At 35.3% G+C, this 18937-nt stretch overlaps 1 protein-coding gene across 2 annotated transcripts in view; it reads left to right on the top strand.

The window, feature by feature from the left end:
• Positions 1–18937, top strand: part of LOC149784532 (adenylyl cyclase-associated protein 1-like) — a 222609-nt gene that overhangs the window by 136381 nt on the left and 67291 nt on the right. For both annotated transcript variants that reach the window (XM_089932619.1, XM_089932621.1), the window contains exon 8: positions 4535–4640. In XM_089932619.1, the coding sequence (XP_089788745.1) occupies positions 4535–4640 (106 nt within the window). The remainder of the gene's footprint in view (positions 1–4534; positions 4641–18937) is intronic.

Here is an 18937-nt window from a genome sequence, read left to right as displayed (position 1 = left end):
AAAAATTGAATACAGAGAACCTTGTTTTTTGAGAAAATTAGTATTTAGAGTTATGAATAATTGGATAAATTCTGACTGCTCATTAGAGAATCAGTTACACTAATTTGAAATGCCAAGAATTGTAATTAAAAATGGTAGTAGTTAATGTAAATGCTGTGTATATAAGACTTTGTAATTATTCATATAAACATGACATTAGTTATTTGCTTGCATCGTGCACTGGCAGGTCTTGGTCTCTGCTGTTTTTTTAAGGAGCAATCACTAGAATAAACAGTGTAGACACTGATCTGCCAGTACACTATGCAAAGGCAAATTTGGGGCTATGTTGTTCAAAGTTGGACTACTCGTAGAAGCAACTATATACAGTAATTGTTTTCAGTTTATTTTCTCCATTTATATATTCATTTAAAATTCTGTTAAGCTTGTCAAGTCTGAACCCCAACTACCACAAATGTTTCTTGACTCTGAAAATATACTGTAAATCTCTGGTTATAATCCTGAGTGTGATGATAAGATTGCAATGCACTTTTTTTCGATTTTTTTTTCTCCCCAAAGTTTTATTTTTGTCTCATCTTTAAAGCACAAGTAAGAATAGTAGAATCCTTCACATGCACTGGTGTAGGAATCTTACTTGCGGGGTAGAAGTTTGGTGTAGGATAGAAAAACTATTTGAGGGGTAGAATTTTGTGTCAGGCATGAACCATGTTCCAGTGTTCCATCTGGAAAATCTGTTTTTACTGATAAGAAAACATATGTCTGAGCTTTAATTTTTTACTATTAGCTCCAATTTTCTGACACCATAGTATGTACAGACATGAAACTTGATGAGTGCATTAGCCCTGGTAGGTAACTGTGACCTACTTTAATGCTCCAGCTATTTGTACATTTATTTTAATTTCTCTAATGTTGTATGTGCAGTCATGAAACTTGATGGGGGAATTCATGTCACAAATGGCAGAAAAGTCTTGGTGACCTATTTTCATAAGGTCAGTGATCTACGTTACTTGCAATGCAAGGATATAAGATTATGCCATGGCAGGGTAATTCTTGTAATAAAACAAAGTTTTTGATGATGAGGCCCACCACAATTCCCTTTTTTTATATAAAAAATTGTGAATTGGGTATACTTGACCAATCATACCAGGTGAAATATTATAAATTCATTGAGTAAAATATGAACTTTGGTAACTTGAAATGCTCTTTAAATCTATGTTTTTGTGTGTTTGGGAGATTTCAACAAAGATTTAACTAGTTTAAACCTATCACTATGATGTCTGTGGTATGGCAGTTTATAGTGATGTCTAGCACTGGGGCATCATGCCGCAGACATCTAGCATGATGCCCCACCCAGACACATTATCCTGACACCAGGCCAACCAGTCGTAACACTAACCTCTTAATGTTAAGTGCTAAGCGAGGCAGTTGTTATTACAATTTTTATAAATCTTTGGTATGACTCGGCCAACCTGCAACCTCCTGCATCAGAGGTGGATGCTCTAACCTCTTAGGCCACCCAAGTGTTGCCTCTTTAAATCTGAGAATTCATTCCATTTAGAGTAGTATAAATAACTCCTTATATAGAGCCCCTGAGAGGCCACCTGGTCTAAGGCACTCACCTCAGCAGATCACATCTCATCTCTGTCTACATGGGTTCAAGTCATGGGTTCTATAAACTTGTTATTTAAGAAAGCTTGCATTTAGCTTCCCATGGGTCAGTGGTTCTTGCTTGGGATTTCCTGGATTCTTCCTCTGCAAGACGTACTGACTGCCTTGTATAACTTAACAAGTGCTGAAAAATGGCATTAAACCAACAATTCCTTGTATGCTGACTCATTGTCAGCTTTACGGATATTTGCTGTGCATCCCAATGATGCTGGGTAAGAAATATTTCACACTGTAGGGATCAGACAACTACTACATTTCCAACTGATAATAACATTACTGATGGCGAAAATAAAACTATTTGGTACACTAGATGTTCATTATGATACACATGTTCTGAAGAAAGTGCAGATTTTCTCAGTTCTTATCATAAAAGTCTAAGACAATGAAATAGAAAATATTCCACACCGACATTACAAGTAGTGTCCCAATCTCGGTTTATGAAGTACAGTGTCTGGTGTTCAAGAGTGGTACCTACCTACTCAATTAGCAACTAGTTTTCTGTCTTAGGGCAGCACTGACTTGACTCTTTTTGAAGTACAACAGTAAGTAGAGCACACCAGAAAGTTTTCAAGTCTAGAAAAATTTGCAGAGTGTCTTTGAGATGATTCATTTTAAAGCTCTCCCAAATCTTCAAATGCCAGACTGTAGTTGTCATAATGCTCTTCTCACTTTATCAACAAGTTCATCTAGTTGGATATCCTTGACTCTTGAGTAACTACAGTTTATCTTAAAAAATTTCTGATCACACTGGTTTCCTCATGCAAATGATGCAGGATGCTGCTGATATAATTAATACCAATCTTCATGCTCTGCCGTTCTTACTTGCATAGTTAGTTAAGGAAGTCTTGGTTAAACCAAATGAAAAATACCATTTTCTTACATCTTTAATAAAGGAAGTCTGGGTTAAACCAAATGAAAAATGCAGTTTTCTTGCAATATTAACTAGGGAAGGCTGTGTTGATCCAGATGAAATATCCTATTTCTTTTGCATCATTAGCTAGGGAAGTCTGGTTTGATCCAGATGAAATATTCCATTTTTTTGCATCATTGGCTCAGGACATCTGGTTTGATCCAGATGAAATATCCCATTTTCGTGAATCATTAGCTAAGGAAGTCTGGGTTGATCCAGATGAAATATCCCATTTTCTTGCATCATTAGCTTAGGAAGTCAGGGTTGATCCAGATGAAATGTCTGAGTATACTGTTGTTGCTTCAAGTCAGGAAAATCAAAGTAATTAAAATAAATCCAGAGCAAGGTAACAAAATGCTGAGTTGACCATGAGTTGTGATGCAGCCTTGAAACCATTTAACTTTTGTTATTGTAGCAGAGCTCATACTTCGAATGATATGTGTAGAACTCTTAGATTGAATCATATAGCATGTAGAACTTTTTGAATCATAGTGTGTAGAATTCTTACATTGAATCATACAATGTGTAGAATTAACTCTTACATTGAATCATATAGCATGTAGAACTCTTTGAATAGTGTTACAGAACTCTTACACTGAATCGTACAGTGTAGCTTTTGCTTTGAATCATAGTGTAGAACTCTTACTTTGAATCATACAGTGTAAAATGTGCATTGAATCATAGTGTAGAACTCTTGCATTGAATCATACAGTGTAGAACTCTTACATTGAATCATACAGTGTAGCTCTTGCTTTGAATCATAGTGTAGAACTCTTGCATTGAATCATACATTGTAAAACTCTTGCATTCAATCATACAGTGTAGAACACTTTCTTTGAATCATACAGTATATAACTCATACCTTGAACATACAGTGTAGAACTCTTGCTTTGAATCATACAGTATATAACTCATACTTTGAACCATACAGTGTAGAACTCTTGCTTGAAATATACAGTATATAACTTATACCTTGAACCATACAGTGTAGAACTCTTGCTTTGAATCATACAGTATATAACTCATACCTTGAATCATACAGTGTAGAACTCTTGCTTGAATCATACAGTGTAGCTCTTGCTTTGAATCATAGTGTAGAACTCTTGCATTGAATCATACATTGTAGCTCTTGCTTTGAATCATAGTGTAGAACTCTTGCATTGAATCATACATTGTAAAACTCTTGCATTCAATCATACAGTGTAGAACTCTTGCTTTGAATCATACAGTATATAACTCATACCTTGAACATACAGTGTAGAACTCTTGCTTTGAATCATACAGTATATAACTCATACTTTGAACCATACAGTGTAGAACTCTTGCTTGAAATATACAGTATATAACTTATACCTTGAACCATACAGTGTAGAACTCTTGCTTTGAATCATACAGTATATAACTCATACCTTGAACCATACAGTGTAGAACTCTTGCTTGAATCATACAGTATATAACTCATACCTTGAACCATACAGTGTAGAACTCTTGCTTTGAATCATACAGTATATAACTCATACCTTGAACCATACAGTGTAGAACTCTTGCTTTGAATCATACAGTATATAACTCATACCTTGAACCATACAGTGTAGAACTCTTGCTTTGAATCATACAGTATATAACTCATACCTTGAATCATACAGTGTAGAACTCATACCAGAACCATACAGTGTAGAACTCTTGCTTTGAATCCTATAGTGTAGAAGAAATCGTTGAATCCTATAGTGTAGAGGAACTGTTTTGAATCATACTTTGTAGAACACTTTCTTTGAATCATACAGTATATAACTCATACCTTGAACCATACAGTGTAGAACTCTTGCTTTGAACCATACAGTGTAGAACTCTTGCTTTGAATCCTATAGTGTAGAGGAACTGTTTTGAATTATACTGTGTAGAACTCCTTGAATCATAATGTAGAATAACACTTTTATTGCCCATTTGTTCTGTCAACAGGGACCAGACCCATGTGGATTGGACTAAAACCTGGTTGGGGACTTTGACAGAACTTCAGACTTACATCAAGAATTTCCATACTACTGGAGTTGCTTGGAATCCACAGGTAGGAACTAAATTTGATTTCAGAACCTTTTGTTGTACCGCTAAAATTGACCTGAGATAAGTGAGGTGGCTGCCAGTCAACTATTAGGTAGCCATCATTGAGTTATCTCACTGAGCCATCTACTCATCCATCTAGATTTGAATATTAACCAGACTGCATGCCTTTGTCCATCTAGATTTGAATATTGACCAGACTGCCTTTGGTCATCTCAATGTGAATATTAACCAGACTGCATGCCTTTGGTCATCTCAATGTTAATATTAACTAGACTGCATGCCTTTGTCCATCTAGATGTGAATATTAACCAGACTGCATGCCTTTGTCCATCTAGATTTGAATATTAACCAGACTGCATGCCTTTGTCCATTTTTTTTTTTGAATATTAACCAGACTGCATGCCTTTGTCCATCTAGATGTGAATATTAACCAGACTGCTTGTCTTTGTCCATCTAGATGAGAGTATTTAATAGACTGCAGAAGAATTAATTGGATGACCTTTTTTCTGTTGTCCATCGGTTAACATAAGTGAAAAGTTTGTTCATGCTACTCCACCTAAACTACTTGGAGGATTACCTTGAAACTTGACATACGCATGGCCTAGTTGGATCTATATGAAAATGGTGCTGCACAGACATCCATTATGTCCACCATTGTAACCTTCTTGAAAATCTTGTTTTTGCAACTGTTTTTGAATGGATTGTCATATCATCATGGGATTTTCATATTATGTCTGGTTGGTCCTAAAAGAAAAAGATATGTTATCTTGCATCCAGTATGGCCACTACAGTAGCCATGTTGCATCCAGTATGGCCACTACAGTAGCTATGTTGCATCCAGTATGGCCACTACAGTAGCCATGTTGCATCCAGTATGGCCACTACAGCAGCCATGTTGCATCCAGTATGGCCACTACAGTAGCCATCTTGCATCCAGTATGGCCACTACATCAGCCATCTTGCATCCAGTATAGCCACTACAGTAGCCATCTTGCATCCAGTATAGCCACTACAGTAGCCATCTTAAACTTTTGCTATTGTTACTAAATAGAAAGTGGTATCAGCATTGGGTTTGAATGGATGGTTCTGTCACCATTGGGTTTTGACTAAAAACTTATGATGTATAGTTGCTCCTAAATGAAAATGGTGCTGATCTGACATCCAATATGTCTGCCACAACAGCCATCTTGAAAATCTTATTTTTGTTATTCCACCTGAATGTATTGTAATATCAACATGGGATTTACACTAGATAAACTTTGACATCTAGTTGACATTAAATGATAATGTGACACATAATAATGGCCACCACAACAGAAGTCTTAACATTTTGTTGTGCTACTCCACGAGAATAGAAAGTAGAATCAGCAATGGATTTTTACTCTAAAAATTTACATTGTCTGGTTGGTCTTAAAAATTGTTTTGCCAGTCTCACATCCAATAATAGCCACCATGGTAGCCATCTTGAACTTTTTCCTATTACTTCAAACTGGAAAGTCATATAGACATGGTGTTGTCAACAGAAGACTTCTTATGGTGTTTATTTGACCCAGGATAGAAATGATTCTGATCTGAAATCCAGTATGGCCACCATGGGTGTCGTCTTTAAAATCTTGTTATTGCTACTCTTTCATAATTTTTGGTTTTATCAACCTACAGGTTTCACCGAAAGACTTCATATGATATCTAATTGATCTTAAATAAAAATTATGCCCTCCAGTATGGCTGCCACAATGAACATATTGAAAATCTTCTCACTAATTTTCCAGAATAGATGGTCATATTTTCTGCATCAGGTTGTATCAAAAGTGTTCTCTATCTGGTTTGTCCAAAATGAAAATTGTGCAGATCTTACATCCACTGTGACCATGACAGTGGCTAGTTTGTAAATCTTGTAGCTTAGAAACATTTGTGAAGGTTCAAACACAGCAGTTAAAATGGAAAAGGAACTACTGGAACTTAGACTTCTGCAAGATTGAAAATTGCAAATATATCACAATTTGCTTCTGAAAATGTGTTTTGTATGTAACAGGTGTCTCCGATTTGTAGAATTATTGTAAGCTCCCAAGTACCACTCATTGCCTAATCACTTAATTACTTTTGTAATACACAGCAGAGTGTGTTGGGATGCTAATTGGAAAAAATAATGGTTATGCCTTGAAGAGGAATGCCATATTTTTATGCCTTTTGTCTTTGTTGCATTTGGGGGCCTAATTTATGCTTATGCTTATCATTTCATGTGAATGCACAAAGTTGCATTTTTTGGGAATTCTAATTTTATGCATATGTATGAATGTGATTACTATGTGAATGTGGGCAGTTGCATTTGGATGGCTTCTAAATTTATGCATATATATGATATTTAAGAACCTTTAGCAGGAGTAGTAGATATATCATGCGTACTTGAGTGTAAGGTGGTCCTGGGTGGCCAGATGGTTGAAGACACTTATACCAATCAATGACATCTCACCTTCGTCAGTGTGGGTTCAGGTCTTGGCATGACCAGTGCAGGTATGTGAGAAAGCTTGCCAGTAGCTTCCTGTGGATTCATGGTTTTTAAAGGACGTTTAAGAAACTTCTTCCAGAAAATATACCACCATGCATATCCTGTGTTGAAAAATGGCATTAAACACATAACCACACCAGACCAAATCACACTTCATGTTAAGTAATGTCTACAAGATATATATATATATATATATATATATATATATATATATATATATATATATATATATATATATATATATATATATGGGGGAGTTGATTCATGAAATAGCACTAAAATTACAGAAAATATTTCACGTCCCCATTATATGACATTTACTATTCCTAGAACACTTTCGTTGGCAGTTCTTTTCCATAATTAGTTTGCCATGCTGCAAGCACTGACAGTCACTTCAAACTAGAATATTCATGTATTTTGAGTTCTACTAAGACCAGAAGATTTGACTGGATTATGCTCTGTCTGTTAACTCTGTTAACATAAGGTTGTCAGTGCTGTTCCCACTAAACTGGAGAAATTCCATGAAACTTTAAATTCCATAGTCTAGTTGATTCTAAATAAAAGTGATGGTGCCTTGACATCATTGTATGTCTGCTGCAATGGCTGTCTTGAAAATCTTGTTGCTGTGCTGCATATTAGCATGGCATTTTTCACTGAAGTACTTCCAATGATATCTAGTTGATCGTAAATGAAAACTTTGCTGATTTGGCATCCAATACAGCTACCACAACAGCCATCTTGAAAATCTTGTTATTGCTAATCCACCTGAATGGAAAGTCATATCAGCATGGGATTTTCACTGGAAGACTTCTTCTGACATTTAGTCTGGCTACAATGAAAATTTAATTGATCTGACATCCAATATGGCCACCACAGTGGACATCTTGAAAATCTTGTTACTGCTACTCCTAGATGAAAAGTCATATTGACATTGGGTTTTCACCAGAGAGTTCTTATGATATCTGGTTGGTCCTAAATGAAAATGGTACAAATCTGGCATCCAGTATAGCAGCCATTTTGAAAATTTTGTTATTACTACTCCTAAATGAAAATGATGCCAGTCCAATGGTATCTAGTTTGTCCTAAATGAAAAGATGCCAGTCCAATGGTATCTAGTTTGTTCTAAATGAACATGATGCCAGTCCAATGGTATCTAGTTTGTCCTAAATGAACATGATGCCAATCCAATGGTATCTAGTTTGTCCTAAATGAATATGATGCCAGTCCAATGGTATCTAGTTTGTCCTAAATGAACATGATGCCAGTCATGCATCCTGTATGGTCACTGCAACAGCTAATTTGAAAATCGTGTCACAGAAGAGTATGAGAGATATTTTCAGCACTCATCAATTGCAAAGAAGCTGAATTCTAGAAAATCATTTTCAGAAGGTTGGACATCAGGCTGTTTGAGTTAACCTTGTTTAGATCAATTGGCCAGAGGCCAAGGAGCATATGGTACAGCCTTTTGTCTGTTGTTCATCATTCATTGTCTATCATCTGTCCATCAACACTTGCTTGTGAACACAAGGGAGGTTTTATTTCTGGTAGCTTTGGTATATCAGTTTAGGTCATGAAGCTCTGAGATGAGTTTGATTAGGAGTGACATCCATGTGTTAATATTAATAAGAATATCTTAGATCTGTAGGGCTGAGCTGGTAAGCACTCTAGTGGCCATATTGTTTATATGATTTTGATCAAACTTGTTATGTGAAGTAATATTCATGTATTTTGGATGGGTTTTATGAGTGACGTGATGTGATTTGTGTGATTTGGATTTTTAATGTAGCTTTAGCAATCTTTCAGTCATATCGCTACGATGTCTGCAATGTGGCAGTTTATAGTGATGTCTAGCACTGGGGCATCATGCCGCAGACATGTAGCATGATGTCCCACCCAGTCACATTATCCTGACACAAGGCCGACCAGTCCTAACACTAACCTCTTAAAGCTGAGCACCTAGTGAGGCAGCTGTTAGTACCATTTTTGTAAGTCTTTGGTATGACTCGGTTGGATATCGAACCCACGACCTCCTGCATCTGAGGTGGACGCTCTAACCACTAGGCCACCAGAGCGGTTTTATGAGTGACAGTGATTAGATATACATGAGGTGATTTATATATAAGGCTATATCATCAAGATATTGGGCACATGTGATCAGGACTAACATATTAATAAAATGATCTTGAATCTCACTGTGTATCTTGTAAACACACTTAAGGCCATGTTTTCTAACAGATTTGTCATGTGAGACCATTCATTTAATATTCTTGGATAGGCCTGGATTTTCTTTTAAACCTGAGTTTATTTTTCACTTTTACCTCAAGACACTATTTTTTTTAAAACAACAACAATACAATAGATAATTAGTTGCTTTTCACAACAAATCAGAGCAAACAAATTTGTTCAAGATATTTTGTGGGCCATATATTTTTTCTTAAATGATCTCTCCCAGGATTCCATTCATTCCACACCTGCCAAAAATTAAATGATCACCCCTTATTATTGTTTAGACCTTGGATGAATTCACTTTTGAACAAAAAACAATGCATTTGATTGTCTGAGCTTGTAGACACTCCAGAGACCATATTTTTTTTATCACAATTTACAAGCTTGTAGCATCAGAAATCCATGCATATTAATGAGGATGGATGCTAATCTGTTGGGAAGTGAACCTGTAACCTTATTTTGTAACAGCTCTGATGCCTAAACCACTATACAATTGTAGCTTCCTTGGGTAGGGATCACGTTGGTTTGCAGGGGTCCAGGTTTGGAATCCATGCTGACTGCACATATTAATTCCCCTTATAAAGTGTATGTACTTTATGGTTGGGGCTCTGAACAGTTTCCAAGTCCCCATCTACAGGAAAAGATCCAGGGGACAATGTGCAATGCTGGTTGTACATATAACTTGTCATTTTATGCTAAGAAAGAGATTATATATATGATATAGGAAGGAAGGTTAATAACCCCATTATTAATAAACTATTTAGTGACTGTGTGATCCAAGCTTTTCTTTACCTTCCCTTCTTCAGTTTCATTATATTTCAGTTTGTATTCATACCAAACATGTCAGCTATTCTGGTGAGCACTGTCAGTCCCACTTGGGTCTCTTGTTTAATATTCATTGACTTGACATTTTTTAATCTGTTTATTTATTATTTTTTAATTTTTTTTTAAAGTTTAAATGATTTGTCCTGCAGTCCTTCATAGTTATTAGAGATGAACAGGGAAATACCTAATCTGTATATGACACATTTGTTCTGCACAGTCCCTCATAGTCATTAGAGATGAACAGGGAAATACCTAATCTGTGTAGGACACATTTGTCTGCACAGTCCCTCATAGTCATTAGAGATGAACAGGGAATTACCTAATTTGTGTAGGACACATTTGTCCTGCACAGTCCCTCATAGTCATTAGAGATGAACAGGGAAATACCTAATCTGTATAGGACACTTGGATCAGATTAAATTCCTTTTTATGAATTGTAACTAAGGTGCAGTTGTAACTGCACTGATATCAGAGGAGTTTATGGGCCAACAGTGTATCTCTTGCTGATTGATTTGTGATGTATACTCACTTATAAGTCAAGTCCAACTGCAAATTGCACATAATATACCAGCAGGATTGGGCTCTGTAGACTTTGTTAAGAGTAATGATTACAACAAACAACACAGACCCTGATCTGCTAGTGCAGTGTGCAGTTTCAGATCAGGATCTATGTTGTTTGCAGTTTGACTCAAATTATACAAGTGAGCATAATGCATTTTTATTTAGGGTTGGTTTTTGTTTGTTTGGTGCCATAAGTACATCAGCACAAGTAGGCTATAAAGTGCCAAGGCAATTTGAGCAAAATCAAAATAGCTCACCTGAGCTAAACTGGAGGTGGGATTCAATTCCACACTCTTGTGGTTGTGAATCTATCATGCTAACCACAGCTGTTACAGCTCCTGCCAACTTTAGTCAAGTTTTATAATGTGCATGTCAGGGTATCTCTGGCATAGTCTACATGACAGAACCCACAGGGGGATACTGAAGGATGGGTATAATTAATCCCTGGTTTCTAATATCAAAACATCATTGGTATGTACTGGATCCTTCTACTTGTCGACCTTTAGCTGGATTATGCCTAATCATGACAGTGTACCAAAGCCAATTTTAATTGGGAATCTCAATCTCCCTTAAATAAGACAATTAAATCTGGTGATACAGATCGTATCGGTAGGCGGTGGGAGTCCTTGCAATTAGCAATAAAAATGAAACAACCTTGATACTTGATTGAAGAGGAATTGTCCAATTAAATTGTTTTCACTGTGCTGACCTTTTTTTGCAAGATTACATCAGATGTATTCCACATTTTCACATTTTTGGGGTATTATTCAATGTTTGTTTTTTGTTTAGAAGTAGATAGCCTTCCTTGAGTTATGCAGCTGATCAGTCACTGAATAAGACTAGAAACTGCTGTGGGTATTACATACCATCAAGGTTCAGAAATTTGAGGTACAAAAATTTGTCCTTCCATCTTTTTTTAAGGGGGTGGGGATGAGTTAAAAACATCAACATTATGGAGTAAAATGCAGAAGTTGTGTATTAATGTAAAATTTTAAAGATCAGTGAAATGTCAGTTACTCAAACATAAATAATAGAATATTTCTTATTACTAACAGTGTTTGTTTAGTGGCTTGGTATGGCCTTCTAAAAGACATTTTCAGAAGTTATATTTTAAGATGAAAATATAAATGAAAACAACCTTACCAGTTCAGTTGTCAAAGATTTGTTGTGTTTTATTCTGGGATTTTGGCCAGGGCCAACAGGAAAGGGGTGGGCAACCGGGGATATATCCTTGGGATTTGGGCCTGTAAGGGGCCCTGGGCCGAACAACACTTTTTAATTTTATGAAAGAAAAAATATATTTGAACAAGAACTAGGAGAAACCTGGGTGTTTCTTACCCCAGGGCCCGTGATCACTCTCTAACGCCCTGATTGTGTCTTACAGATATTTGTGAATGCCATGGTACAATGAAAATAATTCTCAAAGTTGCATTTATGTTTCCTCATTCTAAAATGCAATATGCAGGGAGTAAGATAAGAGTGTTGGTGGTATCCATCATGTGAAATATAAACACAGTATCATTTGAAGTCTATAATGCTGGTGAAATGTAAATACATTTAATAGTTGCAGTCTATAGTGTTGGTGGTATCTGTTGTGTGAAATATAAACACAGTATCAATTGAAGTCTGTAATGTTAGTGTTATTTATCTGTCGTGAACTTTAAATACATTTTTCAGTTGAAGTTTATAATGTTGGTGGTATCTGTGTGTGAAATGTAAATACATTTATCAGTTGAAGTCTATAATGTTGGTGGTATCTGTCATGTTAAATGTAAATACATTTATCAGTTGAAGTCTATAATGTTGGTATCTGTCATGTTAAATGTGAATACATTTATCAGTTGAAGTCTATAATGTTGGTGGTATCTGTCATGTTAAATGTAAACACATTTATCAGTTGAAGTCTATGATGTTGGTGGTATCTGTCATATTAAATGTAAATACATTTATCAGTTGAAGTCTGTAATGTTGGTGGTATCTGTCATGTTAATTTTAAACACAGTATCAGTTGAAGTCTATAGTGTTTATGGTATCTGTCATGTTAAATGTAAACACAGTATCAGTTGAAGTCTATAGTGTTGGTGGTATCTGTCATGTTAAATGTAAATACATTTATCAGTTGAAGTCCATAATGTTGGTGGTATCTGTCATGTTAATTTTAAACACAGTATCAGTTGAAGTCTATAGTGTTGGTGGTATCTGTCATGTGAAATATAAATACAGTATCAATTCAAGTCAATAATATGGTAGTATTGAACAAGTGAAATATAAATATAGTATCGATTGATAAGCAAGGTGTATGGTTGGAAAATGCCTACAAAAGTATTTATAAATTGCATGGAATTTGATTTACTGGCTTGGAAATTACACCCACAGACAATTAAATTTGGTTCCTTTGAAATCACTGCAAAGAATAGTGTCTTACTGCATCAGCAGATAGAAATAATATAAATTGTGTTTTTATCATATGTTTGATCTCTTTGCAATTCTAGTGAGATGATGGTGTTTGCAGAAATATTCCTTAGGGTATGGTAATAATGACTGCATAGTATGCAGTCAAAACCATTAAGAAAAGACAGTTAAAAGATGACAGATTTGTCCAAAATAAGTGCAGGTGTCTGTTCAGAATTTTTTTCTTAGATGACTTTTAATTTATGTACATAAATCTGCAATTGTTTCTTTGTTGCTAAAAAAAGGTATTTGACATGTATGTCATGATTTACTAGTAAAAATAAAATAAAGGCAAAAGAAAGTGGTCTTTCAGGACAAGTGATTTGTCAGGACAAGTGATCTGTAAAAAAAGGTCTTTAAACTTTATTGGAAGTAATCAGTGCATTAAGAATCTGGTCTGGAGATTACAGAACTCCAGATTTGAGTTTGAGGTTGAGTTCCCACTATCAGTCAATTGGAAATGAGCTTTCAAAAGTAACATCGTTTGTGATTGGTTGAAACAACATCTGAAGCTGAAACTCCGGCTTCTAGGATATACCTCCATTATGGAAATGTGGCAGCCTAATAGTGGGATCCAAGTTTAGAAAATTCTAAATGTTTTTCTATTGCAGATTTATTTTAATTAAAATTGCTGACTGTAAAGTTTTGGGATTTTGAGTTGAGTTTCGTGCTCAAAATGTGTTGAGTATGTGGAACTTTTTCTTTAGACAGGTGGTCTTCTGCAACAGTTGACCTTCTTGACAGGTCTTACTGTATTTATGAAATATCATAAATATAATAAAATCATGATTGGTTGTACCAGTGAAATAATCTCTATTCGACAGCTCAAAGGCATTGTTTGCCTATATAGGGTGTCCTTTATAAATATATGGAAGTATCAGGAAAGGTTGCCTGTATATCTAGTTTATTGTTGATTTGAGAAGATTCAGGACAGTTTAGGCTCAGACGAATGTTGTGTCTAAAATATTTTGATACAGTCACTTTTGCAGTTGCAATAACAGCGGTAGTATCAACAATTAAGATTTAAAGTTGTTTTTTTTCTTGAAATCATATACAGTTTCCTTATTGGATAACATGTGTAGCAGTTGCTACTGGTGGTGAAGTATTATAAAGTTATACCTTCTTACCAGGCGTCCGCTTTATATGGCTATCATTATCTAGAGAGTGATTGCCCTCGGTATTGTTGCCCGGATTGAGTAAATATTGATATAAAGTGTGTAACTTATAGATGGAATAAATAGAGATTTGAGCAGATATATAGAACAGAATGACTTGAGCCCCCGTACATGGAAAAAACAAAAATAAAATCAGTTACATAAACAACTGGGATAATACATTACATTAGGAAGATACGCTTCTTATAAATCTTTCACCGAATTTCAAACACAAGTAAATTTATCTAAATAGCAGATCTGTTTTAAATGATAGAATTAGTTCAACATATATTTGAGTGAACGATCGAAGACATTGCCCTGTACAACTTCATAACCTGCTTATTCTGGTCCTCTCTGACTTCACTATGGTGGTTGTTCATGGTCCATTTGCTTTTCCCCTTTAACAATCTTCCTGCTGTCTCGCCTCTTTTCAGCCCTCAAGTTTTGTGTGGTTTGGTGAATACGTAAATGCATAGATACTTTAATAAGTAGTTATGTGGATACATCAGTGAATACTTTCATGGATACGTCAGTGGAGCTATTTTCCCTTGCAAAATAAGCTGAGACAACCTAAATATTCTGTCAGTTGTCCTACTGGAAACAGATCATTACTCCCCTCTCGTTATGTCAGATATCGTTTCTTTCGGAATTCCAACAGACCAAAGGCTGTCTGGCCAAGCTAAACATGGCAGACCTAGTTTCACAAGATTGATGTACTTCCTAATGGCTATTTCATTACTGATTCCTTTAACATTACATGAGACATAACAGTTCTGTTCTCATCTCGATTACACAAATGAATAAATGAAATTCCTTATATAGCTTAACTATGTTTTTTTTTCAGAGAATACAAAAATTCAAGTCTTCATTATGCATGAAATCTTCTAAGATTGGTGAATTCAAACAGATTCTCATAACTCATATCAACTAAAGTAATGCATGAAATTCTCTGATTCCTATAACAATCAAGATGACAAATTCAAACAATTCGTCCACTATTCAGATATCTGAACTCAACACAAATATACACATATCAAGAATATTGATCTACGAATTTAAACGAATAAATTCATGCAAATATAAACAATTAAATTCAAGCAAATCATTATATTGGTGTCAACGAACTAATGAAATTGAGGCAAATACCTTGTGCTTTCAAGCTTTGTTTGCTTCTACTGCCAAAATTGAGTCCATTGACTTTCCAGACATCTGGTCCCTTTGACCAATCTTTAATGAGAAAATTTCTTTCAAATTCAGTCTTGGAGTCCCTTATATTTTCACTCTTGCAGGAAAATTGCAGACTGACTAGCTTTCTTTTGATGGGGGCAATTTAAAACCCAGGATTAAATGTATTTACCACCCTTTTATAAATAGGTGCCAAAATTGCGATCAGCATGATTTATAGAATTCCATACAACAGGTCTGGAAAATTTCAAATCTGACAGTTCCGATATAAAATTGAAGTTAACCGTCCCTTCCTAGTCGTCTAAAAGCTAAGTAAACAAAGGCTTAATTAAGAATCATTTCCTCTCCCGACACAGACATTAGAAATCATTGCAGTATAGCAATTTAACAAGCACCTATCCCCATAAATCTAATTAATTGTTCTATGGCCCAAATTTAATGTGCTCATTATAGATCAACAGAAATTTGCATCCTTACAACATGGTTTATGTGGAAGACAGATTTGTGCAGTTTAATGAAGTTGCCTTGTAGATTAATGTTTTAAGTTGCCTTGTAGATTAATTTTATTGAGTTGCCTTGTAGATTAACACATTAACCCCAAGCGACGACTTTATGGGGCAGGAGGTAGTAGCCTACTGCCGAGCTCTGTAGCATCATGGTCATGCATGATACACTAAAGTGTGTGGTATTATAGAAAGGTAGACAGATGTAGCTCTACAATGATACCAAATAATCTGGAATATCTAATTGCACTACAAAATACAGATAGAAAAACCTAATTTTTGGGACCCGATGTTTTTTTGCCCAAAATTTGCCCGTGGTTGGAATCCAATTTTGTGTATAGATTTTAGACTTTTTTGTCTCAGATCTAAGGCAAACCGGTATGAACTGCAAACAGACAGATGAGCCTTTGTAAAAAGTAGGATAAGATGGGCATTTGGAATAAAGAGTGGTCTCCATACAAAAATAATGGCTCCGTTTAGCAAAAAAACCTTCTGCTCATGTGCGAGTCAAATAGCCAATGAAAAATGATGTTTCTAACACAACTAGGCAGTATGTGTTTGAAAGATGACCGGGGATTTGGTGTTTTCGAGTCTATTCAGAAATATCTTTCAAAATGTGTTTCCTACTTGATTTTCAGGCAAAAATGACAAAAAGCTCCAGGGGTTAATATGTTAATGTTTTAAGTTGCCTTGTAGAATAATGTTTTAAGTTGCCTTAGGCATGAATGTTTTGAGTTGCCTTGCAGAGTAATGTTTTAAGATGCCTTAGGCATGAATGTTTTAAGTTGCTTTATAGATAAATGATTTGCATTGCCTTGTAGATAAATGTTTTAAGTTGCCTTGTAGACACATTTTTACAGTTGCCTTGTAGATAAAAGTTTTAAGTTGCCTTGTAGATAAATGCTTTTAATTGCCTTATAGATAAATGTTTGAGAGTTGCACCAGACCTCAATATCCTATGCTACTTCATTATTGAGATTTACCCTGGACCTCCATATCCTATGCTACTTCATTATTGAGATTTACCCTGGACCTCCATATCCTATGATACTTTATTATTGAGAATTACCCTGGACCTCCATATCCTATGATACTTTATTATTTATAGTTAATTTATTATTGAGAGTTACTCTGGACCTCCATATCCTATGATACTTTACTGTAGAGAATTACCCAGGACCTCCATATCCTATGATACTTTATTATTTATAGTTAATTTATTATTGAGAATTACTCTGGACCTCCATATCCTATGATGCTTTATTATACCCAGGACCTCCATATCCTATGATACTTTATTGTAGAGAATTACCCAGGACCTCCATATCCTATGATACTTTATTGTAGAGAATTACCCTGGACCTCCATATCCTATGATACTTTATTGTAGAGAATTACCCTGGACCTCCATATCCTATGATACTTTATTGTGGAGAATTTAACCCTGGACATCCACAGCCTGAAGAAAACTAACCTTGACTTCCTGGTGAATTTATTGTGAAAAAAGCAGTTGGTAAATTTCATAATTACTGGTCAGGTTTGTAGCAGTGCCATTTTACTGGGTGATATATGGGCCCAGTCCTGGTTAAACCTGTAAAATTGGAGCATTTTAGATGAAGTTGTCAGCTGTAATCTCCCATGATATCAGGGGGGAATGAAAGCTGGGAAAGATATAGTGTTAATTCTTAGAAGTTTTAACAGAAAAAGTTCAGATTAAAACAGAGAAGATGACTTGAGCATATGTTTTACCATGTCAGACATAGTAATTCAAATCTTTATATCATTTAGAGGTGAATCAAAGCCTGTGTTTTTATATTCCTTCTTCAAGTAATTGACTTTGCCTAATGATATATTTCAACACCTTAGTTCAAAGGGCTTTTCACATCTTTAAGAGGGAAAATTTAGAGGTAGTTGTGGCAAAAGGAATGTTATTAAATAAATGATTAAGTTTCATAGCCCTAACTTCTTGTGATGTTAGCTCACGCTATCTTTGACACATATCCTATTCAATTGGAAGGGTCAGTTGAACAGGTAATTGCCAAATGTTTCAATTCTCATTTCAGTATGAAAATAAACATAAGCAAATGTCCATTAAAACACACCATTTGAATTCCTGATGAATATTTTGGAATTTTCAAAATTTGTTCTTGCTGTTGAGTATAATGTAAGATGTAATATTCCTGGGAAAAATCCAGGGATCTAAATCAAAATGATTGTGTGCCGTTAAATCCAACACACACACACACGCGCGCGCGCACACACACACACACACAGATTATGTCCAGATTTATAGCTTTGCTGGGATGTTGATAAAGAATGTACGAAAACTTTGAACCAGTCTGGAAATGGATGATAACAATATATAGGTTTAGCAGCACCATCATAGTAGGGAAAATCAGTTTTAACAATTTTCTAAAGAAAACCTTGCTGTCTCATCATTTCTGCCACTGAAATGGTAAACATTCCAGTTGTGTATGATCATTCCCTGCATGTACTTGAATGTGTATTATGGGCTTGAATCTGGACTTGAACTGAGTTTATCTAGACAAAAAAATGTGATAGCTTTATTTTGTCCAAGTCTTTTTGTACCCAAGGTTAAATACATGTTAACATGTTGAAGTATGCTTTCTTTATGTTCCCATCATTAATTGCTTTAGCATTGTAGGAGAATAATAACCTGTGTGATTATATTTTTGTCATTTTTTTGTAAGTTTTTTTCATATAATCATTCATTCATACATACATAATGCATGGCATATAGTACTTCCAATCCATAAAGCTTGGCATACAGTATGTCCCATTCATAAAGCATGGCATATAGTATGTCCCATTCATAAAGCATGGCATATAGTATTTCCCATCCATAAAGCTTGGTATACAGTATGTCCCA

This window comes from Sinohyriopsis cumingii, chromosome 14 (assembly GCF_028554795.1).
Source record: "Sinohyriopsis cumingii isolate HCF-2022 chromosome 14, ASM2855479v2, whole genome shotgun sequence".
Taxonomy (NCBI): Eukaryota; Metazoa; Mollusca; class Bivalvia; order Unionida; family Unionidae; genus Sinohyriopsis; species Sinohyriopsis cumingii.
The sequence above is the reverse complement of the archived record's forward strand: the minus strand, read 5'-3'. Positions and strand labels throughout refer to the sequence as shown.